At 42.5% G+C, this 23,686-nt stretch overlaps 1 protein-coding gene across 3 annotated transcripts in view; it reads left to right on the top strand.

Moving 5' to 3' along the window:
• Positions 1-22,331, top strand: part of znf516 (zinc finger protein 516) — a 59,531-nt gene extending 37,200 nt beyond the window's left edge. For 2 of the 3 annotated variants that reach the window (XM_014989960.2, XM_014989959.2), the window contains exons 2-5: positions 915-3,023; positions 4,871-6,178; positions 11,303-11,407; positions 18,494-22,331. In XM_014989960.2, coding sequence (XP_014845446.1) covers positions 1,277-3,023; positions 4,871-6,178; positions 11,303-11,407; positions 18,494-18,681 — 3,348 coding nt within the window. In that variant the 5' untranslated portion in view covers positions 915-1,276 and the 3' untranslated portion in view covers positions 18,682-22,331. Of the gene's footprint in view, positions 1-914; positions 3,024-4,870; positions 6,179-11,302; positions 11,408-15,570; positions 15,642-18,493 lie in introns of all 3 variants that reach the window. The other variant, XM_014989963.2, reaches the window with a different exon arrangement.
• The last annotated feature ends 1,355 nt before the right edge of the window (positions 22,332-23,686 follow it).

Raw genomic sequence — 23,686 nt, 5'->3', positions numbered from 1 at the left:
TGCTGACTTTACAAATAAAATGTGCTGTTTTGATCGATTGAATGGTCATAAATGAGCTTTTAGATGAAGCAAAATGATGAGATTCACATTTAATCTGGCTAATCTCAGACCAAAAAAAAAAAATGCACGAATCACAACACGGTGTTGAGGAGTCCGACCGTTTACTGAGTAAAAAGTGCTCTGGTGGCGTGAAATTAGTCAACGCTGTTGAAGTCTCAATGCCTATCTGTATTTCTCTTTCTGTTTGACTCGTGGCCCGACCTCATTCAGACTCCCGTTTGAGAAACGGAGCAAAGCAAACTGTCTGAAGAGCCACTTCCTGTTGTGTACTTAAGATCCCTGTCATGTGATAGCGTCAGTTGATGGAGGCGTGCGAGGAGGGGAGGGGAGCGGGGAGGGAATAGGGTGGCACTGCTGCTGATCTTGCTGATGTGCACACAACTACCATTCCCCCTCACCTCAGCCATCACCCTGATTGTGTAAAGTGTTGACTCAGCCGCTGTGGCATCAAGACCCTCCAACCCCCCCCACCCCCAGGCTGTGCACCACTAAGGCACAATCACAGAGCCACCACGTAGACCTGAATAGCAGCGGTGCACAACACTAGTTTGAGAGTAGTTTATCTAAACTCCGTTTTATTGGCTTTGTATGTTTGCTTGGTGTTTATTGGCCGTGTTTTACGTTACCACTGCAAATGTGTGTTTTGACCTACAGTGATTCTCAAGTTTTGATCTTTGATCTACCTAGAATTAAGCAAACAGCTTGCAGATTTTGCCAACAATACATATTTTTGGTCCAACTCTCTCCGTATTAAAATATCAGATTAGTTTTATTGATTTTGAAGCTAAAGTGACACAGATTTACTAACAATTTTCCCTGTTTTTTTCCTCTTTTGTCTCCTTTCAACTCTGCAGGTCCTGTGGTGGAAATTTCACTGTGACACGTGTGGAAATACACAATACACTAGAACTAAGGCTAACGGAGCCAGAACAAGGAGTACAAAAAGTGTTGTGGATCAGCAGAACCCGAGAAAAATCCCCTTAATCGACAATGACCATCAGGACCTGAAAAAGAAACTGATATGTTGAGTTTTTACTTGAGCAGTGAGGTACACAGTTCATTGACTTTATTAGTATCTTGAGATCTGAGTGTGGCGTTTTAGCTGACGGGACTGATACAGATATACATCCCTAGATGTACTTCTCTAGATAGCAGTGATTTCCAATGTTTCTGAACCTGTGAACAACCAGGTACAAAAGGGGGTTTCATCCATACCATGAATCCTAGAGACAGTGTAGAGGTGATGGAGACGCAGGAGAAGCTGACTGGCAAAAAAGCCAACACTGAAAAGGAGTTTGAAGGTGAGGATGACAAAATCCCAGAGGCATACAACTGCAACATCTGTGGACGCAGCTTCCCTTTCCTCAGCTCGTTCTCGCAGCACATGAGACGCCACACGGGCGCACGCCCTTATAAATGTCCCTACTGCGACCACAGGGCATCTCAGAAGGGCAACCTCAAAGTCCATATCCGCAGCCACAAACTGGGCACGCTGTCCAGCCACCACTCTAATGAGGACGAAGAGGGCGGAGCAGAGGAGGAGGAGATGAAGGTTTCCGAGGGTCTGGACGGAGGCACCAGTCCAACTAAGAGCAGCTCTGCCTGCAACAAGATGGTCAACGGGGATGTCGGAGAGGAGAGTCGAAGGAAAATGCCTGCGCGGAGCATGAAAAGAGAAAAGTCTGTCAGCAACCAGCGGCCGTATTGTTGCCGCCTTTGTGGGTACGAGGCCCTGCGGGAAGACCAGCTCCTGAGCCACATTGAGAAAGTCCACATAACAGCAGACGCAGAAGAGGACACGGTCACGGTTAAGGAAGAGGTCATTACCGAGCCTGATACCGTCCAGCCGCAAAGCGATGGGACGTTCCCCTGCGAGACGTGTGGGCAGGTGTTCAGCCAGGCCTGGTTTCTGAAGTCACACATGAAGAAACACGCCGGAATCCTTGACCACTGCTGCCGAATATGTGGAAGAAGGTTCCGCGAAGCCTGGTTTCTCAAGTCTCATATGAAAACCCACAATACCAGGTCCAGGTCTCGCTCCAAAGCAGATTCGGCAGAGCCTCCCACCACTATAAATGACGTAGCACAGGATCCCGACATAACAACAACTTCTGTTACATCTGTCTATCAGATGTGCTCGAAATGCGGAAACCTTTTCTACAGCAAAGAAAGCCTGAGAGCCCACGATAAAGTTCACAGTCCTAATTGTGGCAGAAAATCCCCAGTTCACTGCAGGTCTACTGATGATGAGGATTCACCAGCTGCGAAGAGACGTCTCCTGGAATACTTTAACCTACAATGCGTTGAGGGAAAGACGCCGGGTGAAGAGGAGGACAGAGAGAAAAGGACTCTTGGTCAAAGGATTCCAGAATTAGATCCAGTTTGCAGCTACCAGGCTTGGCAATTAGCCACTAAAGGAAGAGTTGTGGAGCCAGTGGAGCCAAGTTACAAAGCTTCATATAGTGGAGGGAGCATGGAGGACGAAGCCCTTACCGATGCCGCAGTGGTTTATGAGAAGGAGAACAGCCGTTATGTCTTGCAAGGCCAAGAAAAACGCAGCTCAGGGAGACGCAGCAGCTCAGGGTTGGGAAGCCACACATCTTCAGGCGACAGGACACCGGAGAGCTTCAGCGACTCAGAGTACCGCCCTTCAAGTCGACAGGACAAACGGCGACCATCCCAGTCTTCTTCCAAAGGCAAAGAGTGCTTCGAGTGTGGCAAGATGTTCCGCAGCCGCCATCAGATGATCGTTCACCAGCGGGTTCATAGGAAGGATGGCGGCAGAGCACCAGCTGGAGACAAGGAAAGAACTGGAAGGGACGATCAGTGGGGACCCACCAGTGACCCGGAGTCCGGTTCCCCCAGCAGACCCAGCACCCCAGGGTATGGAGATTCTCCACCTGCGTCGACGCTTGGAGATCAGGCTTCCGAGATGGGGACCTCAAACTCTGGGGAAATTGCAGGTTAGTCGGTAACTTTTGACTTTTTCGGTTCTCCTTTATACACAACAAATATCCTTTACATTACAGTGGTAGAAAACAGTAACGAGAAAAATAACACTGTCATTACAGATGAATAAAAAGGATTTGCTAGTAAGTACTTGCCTTAAGTTATGGCTTCTAGTGCTTTATATTAGCTGTTGAAACTGGAACAAACTCTGTCAGCAGTTTTAATTGCAGAAAGGACTGTAGACCTCATTAAGTCTCCCACTCGATACCTCTGTCACTCTGATGTAAACAACTAATGATGAAGAATGCTCGGCTTATCAGTCTCTTTGGAGTGGGCACTGGAGCCACCATGTGGTGAAATGTCCAAACTTCATCAGTGTGAGTTACATTTAAAAAAAAAAAAGTGCTGTTTAAAAACACTATCAAACAGATCGCACAGCTTCCAGTCCTGCTGGACAGTTTGTTGACATTATTATGTAATATGAACCTGCTGTAAACTTCACAGCTTAACTGAGGCTCTTCTTCCTGATGGCACTTCAGCAGCACAAAAGGCATTTTTGGAATGCTAATCATTTTTAACGACCTTTGTAGCCTAGTGACACTACGGCATAAATAGAAAAATAAAGAAGGAAAGACAAAAGAAAACGTAACCATTACTGAAAAATGCTCAACGATGGATTGTGATATATGTTTTTCCTAATATTTCTGCATAACCTGATGCATTTGTTTATATTAGCAAAGAAACAAAGCGATTGTCTCCACTCTTCCCAGCTGGTGCTGACATTCTAAAATAGCTGCAACATTTCTTCAGGCCCAATTGAGCTGTGTGCTATTTCAGGTCTTCCTGTCTCAGGAAACTAACCCCCCTTCTCTCCCCCTTTAGATCTGTGTGTGAATGTGCTTTTCACTTACTGTTATATCTTTCAGCTACTTAAGCATCCTTTTATGTTAATGTTAAAACAGACTGCTGTGAGAGAGAGTTAGCAACATGAGGGGGAACAAACAAAAGGGGTTGTTGCACTTGGGCATTCCCAGGCAGGGGCATCTCCTTTCTAGTAGTAGGTTGAAGTGTAGATAATTTTTTCTTCTTGGTTTATCTCTGTATGTCTACAAATGTGCACAATGTCCTGATATTCCTATTTGTTTTTGTATTGATGAGTGACATTTTTTAAATGACTTACTCTTGGTATTTTGTAGTTCCGACAAGAACTTGTTTCCTGTCTAAAGAAAACTTTGATTAATGTGGAAAACCATTTTTTCAATTACAAGGCTGTGAATGCCACCTTGTGGACAATTGAGGGAGCTGCACATCAGAGAAATTGATCAGTTCAATGAAACAGATGTAAACAACAAAAAAAACAAACAATAGAAATTTCTGCAGAGGATCTTAAAAAACATAATAATAATAATAATAATAATAATAAGACATGTTATTATAATGGCTAATAATAATTATAATGGCTGTTATAATAATAGCCAATGTAATTATATTATTATAATTATATTATTATATTTATAATTATTATTACAATGTCATTATCATTATGACTACTAGTCATAATGATAAAAATATAGTAAAAATCCAAAGTCATATCCATCAATATTTATCATCATGCTACAACAAACCTAACAAATGTGTTCATTGTTTGATTTATGGATTGAACTAGAAACTAATCTTAAGGTGACCTTTAAATCAGATTTTATATTGGGCTACACTGACCCCTGGTGGTTATTTACTATAACTACATCCAGACAAAATTCAGATAAATCTGGAGGATTGTTGCCGGAGTTAGATGGTATATTAAACATTGTTTAGTTTGTAGTGCCTGATTTTAGTAACTATGTCTTTTTTCCCCTCACAGATGAAAAGCCATATATCTGCAGCCTTTGTGACTTTGTCACCGCAGAGTCACAGGCCTACTTCACCCATGTTCGTGTCCAACACCAGGCTGCCTCCAAAGACAGACCCAGCCCTGTCCCCAGTCCCAGCTCCAGCTCAGACAGAGGGTTCCTCAGCAGTTATCCCAAACTTAAGAAAGCTTTTACTCCAGGGCTAAAAACCTCTCCGAATGCTTATCTCTCTGCTCGTCCTTCTTCATCTGATCCCACCATGATCCCGATGGATTTATGTGTGAGAGCCAATGGGATCAGGGGCGTAGCCTCTATAACTTTAGATAAAAAGAACCTCCCAAGCCATAAGTGCTCCTTCTGCTCTCACTCCACCCGCTATCCAGAGGTGCTCTGGATGCATCAGACAGTGGCTCACCGCATCAACAGCAGTAGCTCCAATCTGGCTCCGAAATGGGCTGTTAAGAACAACTCTAAGACCTCCAGGGACAACTCTTCGTCCTCAAAGAGACGCACCGGGCCTCCACCTGTACTGGAAGGGAAGGAATGTCAGCCGCTCCCTCCGACGGTGCGGAGCCAGCGGACGCGGCCTCCTACCTGCACCAGTGAGGTTGTAAAAAAGAGCAGGCCTGTCAGTCACGCAGTCACCCCGTCATCATCTTCTACTCCTTGTACGCCATCCTCAAGAATCTCTTCATCAGCATCAGGCAAGCAGGTTGGGAGAGTCCCCGTTCGGCCAGTCAGCAGCAGCAGCACCAGTAAACGTATGGAGGACCAAAGTCAGCGTTTCAGACCCAAGGCGGAAATCTATCCCCGTGTCAGCACTCAGGCACCTTCTGGCTCTTCGGAGAAGAACACCGGGAGCCGTTCTCGACCGCCTGCATCAGGCCTCAGCTCTTCCACAGCATCCAGGATGGCAGACCGCTACATGATGCCTCAGGAGGGTCTGGGCTTCATGCTGACCAACCAACACAGCCTCTCGGAGTACAGCCGAGCCCGGGGCTCCTCTCATCAACCGCTCCCCAGTTCCCAAATCCACAGTCGGCCAAACCCTTCAAGACCCAACGCCATTAACCACTGTTTGCCCACAACGCACAGCTACGGCATCTCCCAGACACAGGGAGCCGTGGCGCAGGCCTCTTCCTCCCCCTCATCATCATCGATACCATCAGAGAGCCGTAGGGATGTGAAGCAAGAGCCGATTGGAGAGACACCAGACATGTCAACCGACGTCCTGGGCTACCTTAAGAAATACAACCCGCACGATCTGGCTCCTTTCTATCACCACTGGGGTGCGGCCAACTCTCTGATGGACCCCACAGGTAGAAATTACTCATTAACCACACACTGTTCATACATTTACACCAAATTGTTATGCTTCTACGATGAAAAGCGCTTTCTCACATGAAATTCCCCATCATCAGCTCACACAAAAGTTGCTTCAAGCAGCTGATCTCAGAGAAAATGTCAAGTGTCAGAAGGAATAAAGCAATGTTTACTGAAATTGGATGGCTTGCTTCTGAGCCCTTTCGAACAACAATAGCTTGCAGAAGAAAAATCTATAAAGAGAGTCCGCTACCTTGCTGCTCTGCCCTTCTGGCAAGGAGCCACTCGCACCGTGCTCAGGCTTTTACAAAAATGTAGATGCACACGAATGATGAAGCGACACCACCTCCTGCAGACCTTACCGGTGTATGCGCTTCTCTCTTGCAGCTCCTGTCAACATGATGGAAATGGTGGGTGTAACCAGAAAGGAGCTAAACTCTACCTGGTAGATGCAGTCAAACATACCCTCAGGATAATACCACCACCAACGTGTCTCATGGTGGGTTGGTATTACGAGGTGACGTAGCGATCCATATGTAAGCCCAGATCACTTTTTGAATGCATCGCTTTGACCCACTTGTCCCCCCACATGATATGTGGCAAACTTCAAGCAGAAACTCTCATGACTTTCCTTCAGAAATGACTTTCTTTGATTCTGCCAGCTGAGCTGTGAATCTCCTTCACAGTTCTATCAAGTCAAGGCAGTGGAAAATACCTTACACCATTGACACTTATTTCAGTCACCAATTATGAAACAAGCAATAACCATTACACTTTGTCAAACACCATCATCAAGCAAATACACATCAAATATGTTGTTTGACGTTCCAGTTACTAGGACTCAAACGGAAACTCAGTGGTTCAGTCTTTGCAGTTTTCCGGAAGCTTGTTCCAGATTTATGGTGCATAGAAGCTGAATGCTGATTCTCCATGCTTGGTTCTGGTTCTGGGGAGGCAGAACAGATCAAAACCAGAAGACGTGAGAAGTCTGGAAGGTTTATACAGCAGCAGCAGATCTTTAATGTATTGTGGTGTTAAGCCGTTCAGTGATTTTTTTTTTTTTTAAACTCCATCCATCCTTGTCCCTAGAGGGATTGGGACGATTTTTTTTTAAACTGATAAAAGTATTTTAAAGTTTATTATTTGAGCTACAGGAAGCCAGTGGAAGGACTTCAGAACTGGGGGGAAGTGTTCTGTCTCGCTAGTTTTAGTGAGAACATGAGCAGTGGTGTTCTGGATCAGCTGCACCTGTAATCAATGCAACTAAAGAAACACATGGATGAGTTTCTCTACATCTTGATCATTTAACCCTGGAAAGGTTATTTAGGTGATAGTAGGTGGATTGTGTAACTGTCTTTATGTGACTAAAGGGTTTCCAGCTGTAGTAACTGAAGTCTACTATGAAAATCTCAGGTTGTCTCATCATTTCATTTCCACTCCACAGAAATGTGCGCCTTTGTGTTGTTCCATCACATGAAACCCCCATGAAGCGCGCTGAAGTTCCTGGTTGGACTTGGATGTTCTTGGGTTTAAGATGTAAAAGCAGTAGTAGTGCGTAGATAACATTTGTCTTTTTTTTTTCTAACTGTGAAAGACGCGAGAGAACCTTTTCTGCTCTCAGGTCTGCGAGGCATTCACGGACCCCCGCTCCACTGTTCCAGAAAGCTGTCACAAACTGTTTGGGTCACGGCGCTCCGCCTGACGAAGAGACTCGCGCAGAGGAAAGCGAACAAACAGAAAAGGGAGGCCAAAAAAAAACAAAAACAAAAACAAAAAAAAAACAAGAGAGATGAGACAGAATAATTACCCCACCAGCTGCTTTGGAAATGGTCATTACTCAACATCCGTAATATTTGCCCAGTTTGGGTTGTGTCTCCGAGGTCAAGCAGGGCTGTACGGAGCCAGGGGTCAGAGACAACAGCCCCAGAGCAGACGTGTGACATCGCTGTCACCCGTCCAGGCGCATATCGTCACCATCTGCCTTAGCCCTTTGAGTCACATGCTATAAAGTGACCTTTTTTGAGCAACTGAGTCTTTCTCCTGTTTCCCTCTGTAGTACATGCCGACATGTACGTGTGTGTGTGTGTGTGCGTGCGTGTGTGTGTGTATGTGTTGGTGCGCTTGTGTTTTCTGTCCAGCTCTGTCTTGTCTTTCATTAGTGCGTCAGTGAGAAGGGCTGGCGGCCCAGAGTAGAAGTGGAGTATCCAGAGGCCAGCAGTCGGGCTGCCAGACACACTCTCTTTCACCTCTTCCACCTCTCTGTCCTCCTTGTTCCTGCTGTGCCCCCTCCCCATTCACACGCTGCCCCCTACCAACACAGAAACATTCATAAACAGCTACTAGGTACTTGTCCAGGTATGCGCACAGGGGCGATCCTCGTCCGCTGGAGGTTTTGGAGGCATTAAGCGCCACAAAGCCTCAGGCTTGTTATCCGTCAGCAAGAGAGGTCATAGGAATGTACGTGTGTGTGTTTGTGGGTGTGTGTGTGTCTGTTACGTCCAGAATGTCATTAAATGGATGCGAGAAGTTTAAAATGCCCCATGCGAATGCTGCCTCTGCTTCCAATATTGAAAGCGGACTGGAAATAAGAATCTAGCGTTGGTTGCAGAAATGGAGCTGGTTACACAAAAGGTATCAAAATGGGTTTTGAAAATGCAAAAAAAAAAAAAAGTCCTACTTCATGTTGAAAACCGACTCCTGGAGCCTGTCAGTTCAATGCCAGGCAAAAGTATTGACACAGGTCAGCACAAATTGGTGCACAGCTGCAAACTGGAAGGAAAATGATACCTTTTAGTTCATGTGTGTTCAGCTCCCTTTACTCCCATAGCTCTAAATAAAATCAGATGCAATCATTTTACCTTCAAATGCTGTGAAATGAGAAAATAAAATCCACCTCTGTTTAATTTAATAGTTCTGTGAAGGCCTCAGAGGTTTTGTAAGGCACATTCACAACAACTCTGTTTAGTCCGCTTTAATAGAACTCCGGTTTGTTTGTCTAGAAAGTCCAGTTCATTTGGGGAAGTGTGTATGCGCAATCAAACCAAAAAGCAAAAAGCTGAAATGGGAGCTAAAAACCTAGCTCCCATTTCAGTGAAGGTGAACTTTGAATTCATGTGCGAATGTCAAGCAGACAGGATTCCGCTTCAAACACAGGAAGCAAGACTAAAGCAAAGGGAATTGTGGGTATTTTACAACCAAAACAAACAAAACGCCTAGCAAGAAAAAATGTCTCAGTCTTTTGCCAAGGACTGCTAAAATGTCACACCACTCCATTTTTGCCTGCATTTCGAGAAGAAGAAAGACTTGCTTATGTCTTCTGCACCAAAAACCATTGAAGGTTTTGATAGCTTTTAGTGCAAAAGCTATCAAACCTGAACTGACAGGCTGGGAGTAGATAGGCTCATGGTTACTCTGGAGGAGTAGGTGGGAGAATGTCAACTGAACTTAACTGGATGCTATAAGCTAAACTTCTGGTTTGCACTCTTCACCTAGATCAACTCAAGTTTCAAGCAAACATGTTGAGCCTTACAAACTGTACATAACCTCTTACTTTGCATTTTGCATAAAGTTTCTCTCTCAAGTTCCTTCTTCCTTGCTGCTTAAGTCCATTAGCGTGTCCACACAACATCAGTGTTACTGTCTGCGTGTGTGTGTGTGTGTGAGCGTTAGCGCAACAGACCATGTGCCTCACCCTCTACCAAACACGCACACTCAGTTCTTGAAACACGTACGCATACCGACACACACACACCTGACATGTGACACGCGGGCAGCGGAGCGGGCACATCACAGCCGGGGCGTTTTAATTGCCTGTAATTTATGCAGTGTGTGTGTGTATGTGTGTGTGTTGCTGTCAGCCTCTGAGATGATGCTGTGTGACAGCTGCAGTCCAGCCCCCCGAGCGAGCCGCTCATAATGACACATTAGACATACTAATGATGCCTCCCCGAGTCCATTGCTGATGCTACCTAGGTCCGCTGCATCACCCAGGCTTTTACACACACACACACACACCCACACACACACCCACACACACACACACACACACACACACGCATTGAGTCCATTACTGACCTTTATGTCTTCATTTGGTTCCTTCAAACATGGTGGACATTGCCTTCCCACTTGTAGCAGTGTTCGGATCGGTTGTAAGTTTACGGCAGCTCCTGATTTTTTTTTTTTTTTTTGTTCGTTCTCCAAAAAGTGGCATTTTACAACGGAAATTAGGAAAACACCAGAGTTTTTTTCATGTTGGAAAAAAATATATCTTAAAGTCAGATCTGTTGATTCACAAGAACTGATTCTCACAGTGCCTCCCAAAAGTATTCATATATCTAGGCCTGTCGCAGTAAGCAATAAATCAATTAAAACAAGCTCAATCATTTACATTTGCATGATTTATTTATTTTTCTCCTCACTTTCTTTTTACCAAAAACAAAAGTCTTCAGTCCTGTACTTTGGGCTCAACTGGCCCTGTTATTGAACGACAACTGAATTATGAAGTCATAGAGATCATAATTCATTTTATTTAAAATATCTTCCAGTTTCAGTGTTAAATATTTATTAAAATGTACAGTTTATTGATCTGTAAGAATGCATTGTTGCATTCTTATGCCATTGCCGTTATATGACTTGAAAATGGTGTCAAAATAACATTATTGTTTATTGCATAGAATTCTGGGACAATTTATCATTCAGGAAAATGTGTTATTGTGACTGGCTTACATACACCTTTAACGTCTGTAGCTACAACTACACACGCCGGCGTATTTTATTGGGATTTGATGTGATGGACCAGCACAAATGGATACATGGATTTCATTTTATGTTCTTTTTTCTTTTTACAAAATATCTAAAAAATATCACATGTTTGTAATACATCTCCCCTCAGTCAACACTTTTTGCTGCAGCCACAACATCAGATCTAGAGATCTGATTTATCGCCCACCCAAAAGCACACCACACTTTTCAGATTATTATTTTTTTTTTTTTTGGTCTGAATACAAAATTCTCTTTTCCTCTTTTTTATTAGTTACTCTGTTTTGATCAACCTTGTAAAACATGCATAAACTGTGTCGTGACTAACTTCCCCTTTCCTTCCCGTTTGTGTCCGTGACCAGGCATGCTGAGGTCTCTGATGCGGCCGGGCCAGTGCTTCTGCCGCGAGTGCGGGAAGAGCTTCAGCCAGCCGAGCCACCTGCGCACGCACATGAGGTCCCACACAGGTAAACATGGCCTGGACTCACCGCTTTGCAAAAACACAAAAACTAACCAAGTGTTTTTTTTTTTTGTTTTTTTTTTGTTAATCTAGCTTCCACAGTAAGTTCTCAGTACTGATGATACGGTACTAGATTGTATCATTTATAACATGGGAAAAATGTCTTGTTATAAGTGAAATAATCAGCCAGTGAAACTAGCACTTTATCGTCAATATTAGGGATGTGTACTAAGATGTTTTCACTAGAAGCTAGAGAGAAAATACTTGGTAATATTTTGTGTTTTTGCAGTGCAAACAGGAACACAAAAATACTTCCACTCATCTGACAAATCAGCAAAACATTCCTTTTTCCGACTGTTAGCAAGAGAGTTCTTTGCAGATCTACAGTAATTTGTTAATATCATGCATAGTTAAAAAAAAAAAGAAAAGAAAAGAAAACTCACTTTTCTTATAGCAATGTAATTAAGGTGTCACTTCCTGAGTAGATGGTCTTTAAAACGCATTAAAATTTCCTTAATGGATTTGATCAAAGCTCCAATAAACATTCTTTAAACTTATGAGAATCCGCTCCCGCTCGGTATTTATTAGACGCTTACATCTTTATTAGGCTCTTGAGATGCTGAACTTAAGAAAGCGTTGCACCTCCAGGAGCCGAAACACAACACTGATATTAAAAAAGTCTGCTATTAAGCTCTGCTCTGTGAGTTTATGAAGTCACATTCAGCAACTTGATGAGAGTTTTAGTTGCTAATCCAGTTCCAAAAAAACTAATCGCAGTAACAGTAGGAGGAACGTTAATAACGACCAGCATGATGTTCCGTACGGCGTCCTGCTTCTTTACAAATGCACCATTCTCTTGTTATTAATGCGCTTTTCGAACTTCTGTCGCCACTTCTTCATCAGTCACTCACATGGCCAACCCCCACAGCTCCATCCAGCCGCCGGACGGCATGAGGGATGGTGAATATATGCACGGGAACTCGCATTCCCAGCGATTCCTCATTGTCGGACGCCGCGTTCCGTCGCTGGCGTTGAGCAGAAATAAATCAAGAGTCGTCTTCCACTTTTCTTTTCCTTTTTTTTCTTTTTCCCTGTTCAGGCCGGGCGTGACAGCCGGAGCTGTGAGTCCCTCCCGCCCTGAGCCAGGCAGCTGTCTCTATTTTTTTTTTTTTGTTGTTCTTGAAACGGAGACTTGATTCGCCGCAGACACCTGACCTGTGACAAATTGTATACATTATTAATCGCATGTCAATTAGAGAGATGGAATTGTGCATTCTAATGAAGCGGAACGGCGTTAAGTCATCGCCAACTTTGGGGGAAACGGATTTGCCTGACTCTGAGTGCCACTCACCAAACAGCTTGATCTGGACACCCCGTTTGTTTTGCTTTTTGGTTTTTTTCTCTTCTCCCTACTCATGTTCTTTCATTTATTTATTTTTTTTCTTCTCTGGTTTATTTTTTGTCTCTGTCTTGCTCTGCAAAATGATTCATACCTCAGAAATTTGTTCACAAAAAAACTTTCATTTGGATTTAATGCGATAGAAGAATACAAAGCTGTGCAGGTTTATGAAATTGAAGGGAATGATTTTGAAACAAAAAAAAAGAAGTATATCTGACAAATCTGGTGTTCCTTAACTCTGATTAATTAAATCCAGAGTAAACATTTGTTCACCTAATTAAATAAACAGTTAAGCTGTGTGTAATTCGATCCCAGTATAAGTCCAGCTGTTCTGTGAAGGATTCTGCAGTTTGTTGGTGAACACCAGAGAACCGCCAAAATTAGACTCAGGAGTCTAATTTTGTAGTGTGTTGGGGAAAAGTAAAACATTATCTCAGAACAGCTGAGACTTTAACCCCTTGCTGTCCAGCACATGGTTGGTCCAGTTGAGCTGCGTTGTGCTGTCAAAGACCTGTGATCTTGCCCAAACAGGAAGCAGCCAACGCCCCAAACCAAATAACTCAAGGAAAAGAAAAAAAAAAGGATTAATAATAGAAAACATTATGGGGAAAGAAAATGTTGCACAAAAATTGGACCAAACAAACTGAACTTTGGCAAAGCGCCACCTTGAACGCACCATCTCCATAGCAACAAAAAACAAGAAACAGGTCAAAGTGTATGAATACTTTTTCATAGCTGTGTATTCCTTCTTCTACCTTTTCTTATTCATTTCCTCTAGTCTGCAGTTTATCTCTTTCTCCCCTTCTTTTCCTTTTCTCTCTCTTTGTTCTCCTTTCGGCTGCCTGCGTCCTCCCTCCCTCCATCTCTCTCTCTCTCTTTCTCCTGTCCTGTCATGTCCATCAGCCGGGCCGGCCGTGATCGCGGTCGACACGGAGATAAGTAGCTTCTTTACAGAGAGTGTGAATGATATGTGGCACAGCCAGTGATTCTAAGTGACAGAGGCCAAATGGTAAGTGATGCAGCGCCGAGCTTCCCCTCAAGCCCCGCTGTAAACACACACACACACACACACACACCACGCAGAGGGGTCTGTAAACACTCCGCCGCGGCTGTAATTAATGTTGTCACCCAGAGTCGTCTTCGGCGCGGACGTGCACGCGCGGGAAAAGGCCAGCCGCCCCGAGGCCCTCGATTAACATGCGTCACATTAAATCACCGACTCGCCTCCGCCAGGTTCCGTCACCGTCTTCGACCGCCATCGTCGCCGTCATCGTCACTGCCAGACCCCCTCTGCTAACGAGGGCCGCTGGTGGCGAAAAGAAAAGGCTGTGGCGTTCACGCGGGTGGGACAGAGAGAGAGAGAGAGAGAGAAAGAGAGAGAGAGAGAGAGGAGGGGAAGAACGACAAGTAAATGCCTGTATGGACCTGGTGGAAGACGGGGGTGTCGGACTCGTTTTCATTTTGGGTGGGGGTTCCCAGGTCTGACTGATGTTTTACAGTCTAAACACAAAGTAAAACCCACCAAACTCAAAAACAAACAAACAAACAAACAAAAAAAAAAAAATATATATATATATATCACCCCAGCTGCAACCTCTAATGAAGCTCAGAAAGTCCTAAATATAATCTTACATGTCCTATTGATTGACTACATTTTTAGACTTGTGACAATTCACAAAGTTTTTGGTTGTTATTTCTTATATTTAAACCAGAACTGGATTCTACTGGGACTGCAAAGGACTTTGAACACAACACGACTTGTGTGGGATTATAGACTTGATTAATCAATGACTAATCACTGATGGTGTCACGTTTGAGATTCTAGACGTTTCAAAACAGATGAACTAATACGATAATTGCAATATTAAAAATGTTGTGCTCCTCTGCCACACCATGACTATTTCAAAAATAATTTTCTGCTGAAAACTGTCTAAAATCCCGCCATTTTGTGAAATGCTGCCCAAATTTTCACAACCAGCCCAAAGCTGTTTTTGTCAAGCCCAGTGTGTTCAGAAGCATCCCAGATGGGTGAAAACCTGTCCAATCTGGCAACACTGATCTTGGGGCCATATCAATATCACAAATGTTATCTAAAAAATGTGGCAGAATATATTGATACTGAACTAACTTTTAAATATAGCTGTGTCTACTAACCATAAGTACTTCATAATATTAATCATCTTTTCACATTGATCAGTTCCTCCATTGTTTTGTGATTTTGTGTTGCTGATTTAGAAATATTTGCAAGAAAATTTGCGATATTCCCGCTTATGGATGACGGTAATTTTTTGTTACTCGCCTCATTGATCGTGAAGTATAACTCGACATCAAGTGAGTGTAGCAGAAGTAAGAAATTCTGCCACCTCCACAGTTATACGTCAGCATAAAAGAGCACACCACCTGCTGATCTTGCGTGATTTTCCGCGGTATATCGTGGAATCGCGAAAAAGCGGAGGGACTGACTGATGTCATTTGGCAGGATTCAGGTGAAAACACTTCTCTGATTTGATTGATAAAACAATATTTAGGCACACGACTGTTATCGTGAAGGTTCTGTTTACGTGTCCCTGTGGAGTTTAGAGGGCCACATTGAAGGCTATAGTGGGCCAAATTTGGCCTCCGGGCCTTGAGTTTGACACATGTGTGGTAGAGAGTTTAACCAAATGCCCTCCTCCTCCTCCTCCTCCTCCTCCTCCTCCTCCTTCCTCTGCCCCTACCCCACTCCTCCTCTTCCTTTTCCTCCTCTTCCTCTATCCTTCTCCCCCTCACAGTTGGGTTTGATTATAACGGACTCCACCGAGGTACTGACGCTCACACCACCGCTTCTGAAGCTCCCAAACAAGTATGTGGCACAATGGCTAATCACTGGGCTCCATCATGGCTTCTGCATGTCTCTCATTATCGCTGTCTCACCTCATGCATGCCTGCCTGCATGTGTGTGTGTGTGTGTGTGTGCTTATGTGTGTGTTTCATGTCCTGTGCATGTTTGGTCCCCCTTTTTTTATTTGTCTTGGCTCGTGTGTGACCATCACATGTGGCGACCTCGCTGCCTGGCATTAACATCAGGCATCCTCACCCCACACACAGCAGGATCACACCTGGTGCCAGTGTGTGTGTGTATGTGTGCGTGTGTGTGTGTGTGTGTCCTGCACACATGGAAACAGCCTAACAGCTTATTATGACAACTTTGGTTTTATTTTATTTGTCCATATATGTTTTGGTAGAAAAAGCTCGTTGATCATTCTTCTCAACATTTATTCTATAACCAGGTTCAGTTTTAGTCATTTAAGGCAATGAAAACTGCAATATTGCAAAAACAATAACCATATAACCTCATCTTGTACCAGAAGAAAAATTTCAGTCTCTTATAGTTCCCTTCACATATATTTGGAAAAGCCTTAAAAAAAGATTTTGTTACCCTTGACTGTATTTTTCAGGAGTACAGAGTCCCGTTTGTTTCTGTGGAACGGTAACTTGTTTCGTTGAGCAGCGCGTACACGAGAGTGATTGACAGTGCTGTGACCTTCCTCCAGGCTCTGATTGGTTGTTTTTGACTGGGAGGGGTGCATTTTTGCAGACTTGTTAGCACCACAGAACAACTACCAGTTTATTTGTCTCACAGAAAACACAATTGTGATATTTGCTAACTTAGCAAGCCTGTAAAAAAAACTTAACTTAAAAACATGTGCAACACAAAAGTGGTCACACAAGTTAGTGTGCATGTGTGCGTGGCATAAAATCCTCTCCTGCCATCTAGAAAAGCTGAGTTTCTGAGCATCCGTTTGGTTTCATGTTAACTAAGAATGAAGAATTTTATCAATCTACTAAAAAAAATCTGACATTTGAAACTTTCTAGTTTCAAATGTCTGATTTTTTGTATTAAAAAAACCCTCAGCTCAATTAAAGAAAAATAAAACCTTTTCATCTGAAATTCATCGAAAGATCAGATAAATTGTTCTTGCAAACTCCTAAGTATGTCCAAATAAGCGTAAGAAGTCCAATAGAACATTTCCTTGAACACTTAGGCGTTCTGAATGTTTTTGGAGTTAGTCATGTTGGTAAAAGATCTACATCTGTTCTGCTTTTCTCGTTCAAACAGAGCCGGGTTCTAAGACTGTGCCTCCGTCATCATTTATCACACAGACTCAGATTTACCTCGCACTCTGAGTGATGGGAGCAGGCGCAGCAGAGGGGTCCAATTAGATGTACTGTTGACGCTGCTTTACGACGACGATAACCTTTAGCATAATGTAGTGCACCGGTCCCGTCAGCCATGTTTCCTCCCAGGACGATGTCTTTTAGGTTCTCGCTTTTCCCCTCACGTCTCTTCTGCCTCGACGATTTTTATTTTCTTCCACGTTCTTTTTTTTGTGATTAATTACACCTTTTTTCTTTTTTTTTATCCCTCTCACCCACCTTCCCCGTATTTTTTTTTCTTTCTCTTGCGTTTCTGATGATGTATGATAACAGCCATATTTTCTTGTTTCTTCTTCAGGGAGAAAGGTACGGGAGGGGCGGCGGGAGCCATTTGTTTTCTCACTTTGATATTCTTCCATTTATCAAAATGATAATTAGGTGCAATTAAATGGCACTCTCATTTGTTTTGCTCACGTGTGTGTTGCTTTTTTTTTTTGCTTCCTTGCAGAGGTGTCTGTGCCATTGTAGGTCAGTCTAATTAGAAGAAAGTGCACAGGGTTGTGTGTGTGTTTCAGTGGGAGGAAGGTGCATGCATCAGCCCCAGTGATTGAGTGAAGTAGAAGGAAGACAAAAGAACAGCCTGTTCAGGCAGAAGTGTTTAATCTGTTTCTGCTAACTTTGATTCTTCTTCTCACAGTAACAACTTGCCCACTGAAGAGTGTTTTTTGAAACCACAAAAAGAAAATCATATAAAACTTGGATTATTTTGTTAACTTTTGACATCAAAAGTAATTAAAAGTTTAAACTAGGTAAAAAGAATGAAATATTTCAACAATGTGACTAAAAAAATATCAATAAAGAAAATAGCAACTGAATAATTGTCACAATCTAACAAGAAATAGAACAAGTTTTCATTTGAGCAAACGAATTATGCTCAAATTACAGTGCAGAAAGATTCACTACATGTATTTAAAATTAGCAACATGTATTGAAAAAATGTATGCACATTTTTATGTCCATTGCTCAAACACCGTTGTGTTGTGTGCTGACTTTGTTCTTTCTGTGATGTCTTGGCTTTGAAAGCGCTGACATTTTTCATCGAAGACATTCTACGTTTTAAAGTTGTTTCCTATTAGTTTATGGAGTCACTTTATATATTCAGCTGATCGCGAAGTTGCCCCTACCTGTTGCTATCCACGGTGGGTTAGAAGGCTGAAAGAATGCTGCAACATTTTTCTCACGCTTGCAGACGAGGTCAGCCGTTTACTTACCAATTATTTACAAAGGCAAGAAAAAAAGAAAAAAAAACACGTACAGAAAAAGTGTTCGAAAGCTTCATCTGACGCGCATTCCACTTTTCCAACTTCAGTGCCATCTCGTGCATCCGTTCACGTTCGCTTGTGTTTGTTGTCGCTTGTCACATTCCTCCGCCTCGTTCGTCATACACGTCGCTGTGCTTCGTTCGCTGCTCTCCGTATCAAAGCTCTTCCGCTGCTGCTTTACGGCGTCGCGTGTGGCTTGCGTCTGACCTGTTCTCTGCCTGTGTTTGTTCTCCAGGGGAAAGGCCATTCTGCTGCCAGCTCTGCCCATACCGAGCATCTCAGAAAGGGAACCTAAAGACGCACGTGCAGAGCGTCCACCACATGCCTTTCGACAACAGCCAGTACCCCGACGCGAGGAGCTCGTCCCTGGGCCAGGAGGAGCGGAAACCAGCGGCTGCCAAACACGTACCAAATCTGCAGTGACGCCGACGACAGACCTTACTGTGATTAACTGGACCGCAGCCTCAGCACAGACGACTCCTGAAACCCAAAATCTGAACCTAGACTCTGGATTGACTCGTGATTCTGGAGGAATGAAGGCTCTTTAAGGATTTCTTAATGTTTTTTTTTTCTTTTGCAAAAAGGCCTGCCAAGATATGTAAAATTACGTAAAAAAAACAAAACAAAACAAAAAAACAAACAAACACGAATCAGAAAGGAATTTCTGATGACGACATGAAAAGACGTACAAGCTGACTGTGAGAAAATGAAGATTGAAAAATCTTAAGTGTCTTCTCAGCTGGACTCAACAAATTTTAAATCCTTTGCATCGTTTTGGTCATCTTTTGGACATGAATGCTTGTGTCATTTTAAGGATTCCTGAATCTTTTTTGTTGTTGCTGTCAGAATTGAGATCCCTCTCTTGCTTTCGTGTTGGAGGTGTAAAGTTGCCAAGTGCAGCCTTAAAGAAACAAGTCAAGTGACTGTAAAGATGGAAAAAGTCAACTCAGACGGAGCTGGTTTAATCAGAAACAGTGGAAGTACTTGAGGGCCAGAGTTGTCCCTCAAACGCTCGCTTTTTGGCTTCATTGTACGCGAGTATGGACCAATCAGCAGCAGAAGAGGACGCCCTCTGGACTTGAATTCAAAGGAGGACAAATTACAATCCGCTCACCTACAACTTCTTCACTGCAGGAAGCTGAGGAGCGCAAGTCGCCGCATAGAAGATGCATGGAGGGGCAGGATAAGAAAGGAAGAAAGAGAGAACGCTAAAGGTGATGTGTGCTTAAGTGCTCATTAAGAAAAAAAGAAGTCAAGATGTGTTTTTAAATAGCCAATATAAATGAGCATCCCATTTTTAAGGTCATTCATTTATTGTCCATTTAAAACGAAGAGTTTTCCTTTATAACCTGTTCATAAAAAATTTCTGGCTCTAAATTAGACCGAGGCTTCAGCGTAAAGAGTAGCCGGGAGGAGTTGGCTCCAGATTTTATTGCAATGTGTGTACTTGGGGGGGAAAAAAAACTCTCCTACAAGATACACTTGGACTTTTCTGCATATTGATCTGCAAAACGACCTGCGTGATGACATCATGGTCATAATCTAGTTATGCTGGGTTTTAAAACAAATCACACTTTCATCTGACGATTTGTGCCATCAGTTTGGAGAAACGCAGCGTTGATTAATCTGCTGGTTATGAATAAGACCGGACATAACCTGTTTGGTTATACTGGGAAGGTGACAAGTAGTGACAATTGTGAGCTTGTGTCAAAAGTAAAAAAAAAATGGACAGAATATATCTGATACGGGAGAAGAGCAATCTAAAAACAAACCATCAGTGAAAGGTTTAAGCTTCTATGGTAAAACTATTAAAGTTCAATCAGTCAACGTTGGTTATTTCAGGAAACATGGTATTTCTGTTGTAACAGTTAAACTAGAGATGCACCAATTAGTGAAAAGATGCATGTGAAATTTTCAATTTACATAATTTTATACATACATTCAAAATGTTTTTACCCTTCCTGGCCGGAGCAATTATCGATTACTCAAATGAGGAAGAGGGTGAAAATTTACCCTCTTTCAAAACCTTTAAGCGCTCACTGATACTGAACCTAGCCTACTTTGAAACTTCTTCCTTACTTCCACACCAAAGAGTGTTGTTGTTACATCACATAACGAAAATGTAAGATTTTCCTACAAGCTGATGAATGATGGAGGCTAAAAATCATCCAGTCCCAGTCATTCAGTGCATCTCTACGGCAGATACAACTCAGTACCATTCAACCCCTACATAAGCTGTGTTTTGTTCAATTTTACTTTCAACCGTGCCTCATTTGCGCAATATTAAAAAAATATATATTTTTTAGCTAATGTCAACATGAGAAATGAGCACTTGTATAAACATGCCAATCCGTAACCACATGTTGAAGATTTGAAGAGAGCCACTCTCCAATGCTGTCGGTCCAGTTCTGTGAATGATGATGTCTAGATCTGTATTCTGCTGATAGCAGTCAGAGGTCAGGAGATGAGATTTCTTGGGACTTTGGGGATATATACATCAGGAGTTGGTGAGGGGGGAGGCTTATTCTGAAGCCCTCGGAGACATGGAGCTGTCACAGCCTTAACGGGGGTTAGTGTGGGGTTTAGATCGTCCCCTTTCCAAACTTACTATTATCTGCATCTCCGTCTCGATGTTCTATATACTATCCTACCTCCTTTCGCAATGACAGCCTGTTAAAAGTTTATCGCAATGAAGCTGAACTCATTAGCTCTGCTCGCTTCTCACCCTTAAAACAACAACAACAACAAAATCCCTCACTTGAAATCAGGCATGCCTGGATGAAACGAGGCACCGACAAAAGCGAAAGCAGCTCCAGACTTTTTAAAGAGCCGACTTCCTGGACCGAGAAATCTGAACTGTAAAGCTAATGAAAAGGCGTTTTGTACTCTTGTTTCAAGACGGCAGTACTTTTTACATGCTTGTAGGTTGTCTTTTTTTGTAATGCATACAATGCCATGTGCTTGAATTTGCCTAATTTATACACACGCGTGTGTGCGTGCATATGCGTGTGTGTGTGTGTGCGCGCGTGTCTGTGTGTGTGTACAGAAGGCGTGGGTAGTTAAAATACTTGAATTGGATCCTCTAGCCTTTGGGGGTAGTATAGTACTAATACCAATGTTGTACAGAATTCCCTTTAAGATTAACTCCTCAGAGTTTGTACTCCAAAGTGTGACTTAGAAAACTGTAAAGCAGGAGTGAGTGTGTGTAAAAACACAAAGTGTATATCTGTAACCCACTTTTACCAAACCCTTTATAAGCAGCAGTAGAAACCAAATGGCATTACTAGTGCACTTAGGCTAGGTTAGCGCTTTAACTAGTTTCATTTGTCTCCACTTACAGTTAAGATTTCTTTGAGAATGTCTCCCTCTTTTTTTTTCTTTTTAATTGGTGCCGGCTAACAAACTTCAATGTCATCCTTCATATAGATGCTTTTTTTAGGGTTTTTTTGTTAGAATGATTCCAGATATTCCAATGATTAGAAAAAAATAATGAAATAAAGATTTATCACATGAAGGCTGTACAGCACAGCTTTTTAGTGTGTTCTCTATGAAAAGATGGATATTGCTAGCTACATCTGTGCTTTTTTAAAATAATGTAATTTTTCTTTTGTTTTAGAGCTTATTTTCTCTAAACTGTAGGATTTATTCATTAGCTAGTCAAAGCAGCCACCCCAGAGGGACTGGCAGGTGTTTCTTTTTGGTTGGGTTTTTTTTTTTTTCTTTCCATGCCTATTATATTCTGTGTTATTTTTGGGTTTTTTTTTACTTGTTTTGGTCTATGATTAATTTACCCTAGGAATCATTATTTTTCCAAATGTACTTGGTTGAGATCTGTATTTATTATCACTTCAAAAACGATGAGAGGACAGCAGCGAGACGGGGGCGTTTGTTTTCATTTGATTTTTCCAGGTTGGTTTTTTTCTACCGTGTAGTTTTGTTTTGTTTTGTTTTTGAAGCCAGCAAGCCGTCGTGAAAGCTCTACCTCGTCTGAGCCATTCTCAGTTCTGTTACACTTTTGTACATCATTTCAGAAAGATGTAACATCATGTCCACAATAAAGATCAATACACAAATATGGCGCCTGGTTGCCTTGTTTTTTATTTTTTAAATCGGTCATTTCAGGGAGTATCTCAAATTATAGCCAGTCACATTGCCTGTTTGATATTCAGTAGCCTTCATGATGATTGTTCTTGGTTCCATTAAACAGCTGGGCTGTGTCGAGGCTGCATTTAATTTTAGCAACCCGTCAAATTGTATCTGTTTATTTTCTATTCAAAATCAGTATGAATGAATAGTTATGTTCTCATGAAATACTTTAAAGGACCAATGATGAATTTATATATTTATCAAAACCAGTATGAGAGGACAGCAGCGAGACGAGATTAAAGAAATTATATGTTTTTTTTTCTCGTTATTTCTCCTTATGATTTAATTAAGCAGAAAAATAACATAAGTAACACAAAAATATACATTTCTATGCCTGGTATTGAATGTTTCCATTGGGCACTTGAGACCAAAATATATATGTTTCGGCCAGTGAATGAAATTCCACACCTAAAACACCCATGACCCTGAACACACAATCTCCACAGTGAAGCATGGTGATGGCAGCATAATAGTGTGGCTCTGGTTTAGTTCAGCAGGCAGGTAGGAATATGACTTTTACTATGTACAGGTCAGGATAACCCTGAACATAGAAAATCTGTTAGAACGTAAAGGACTTTAGACTGGGACAGTCTAAGGACAACCTGAAACAAAGACATAATTTAGATCAAAGCATACTGGTGGGTTGTAATGGCTCAGTTAAAGTCCAGAGCTAAATCCAATATTTGGCAAGACTTAACAATTGATGTTCATGGATCCATTCAGTCTGACTGAGCTTCAACTGTTGAGCAAAGAATAACAGGCAAACATCTCCAGCCTTTTGTCAACAATTCTGTTTATGGACAGCAAAGGTGTTGAGGGGAGCCGTTTTGATGGCTCCAGGAAAAGGTATCTGAACTTTGTAGATGATGTGGTTCTGTTGGCTTCATCACACTGTGATCTCCAACTTTCACTGGAGCAGCTCAAGTTGACTGTAAAGCAGGCAGGATGAAAATGAGTGCCTCCAAATCTAAGATCCTGGTCTTGAATCAGAAAAGGATTCCTCCTCTTGGTTGGGGATGAGGTCCTACCCAAAGCAGAGGAGTTTCAGTATCTTTGGGTCTTGTTTACAAATGACAGAAAAATGGAGTGAGAGCTCGATAGGTGGATTGGTGTAATGATGCAAGAGCTGTACTAGTCTGTCGTAGTGAAGAGAGAGCTGGGCAGAAAGGTAAAGTGGTAACTCCATTTACCAGTCGATCTACGTCTCTACCCTTATCTCTTGTCGTCAGCTCTGGGTAATGACCAAAAGAAAGAGATCTTGAATACAAGCAGCCGATATAAG

Source organism: Poecilia mexicana, unplaced genomic scaffold, assembly GCF_051168715.1.
Source record: "Poecilia mexicana isolate PSO_F unplaced genomic scaffold, ASM5116871v1 scaffold_16, whole genome shotgun sequence".
NCBI lineage: Eukaryota > Metazoa > Chordata > Actinopteri > Cyprinodontiformes > Poeciliidae > Poecilia > Poecilia mexicana.
This window is presented reverse-complemented; position numbering and strand designations above follow the sequence as displayed.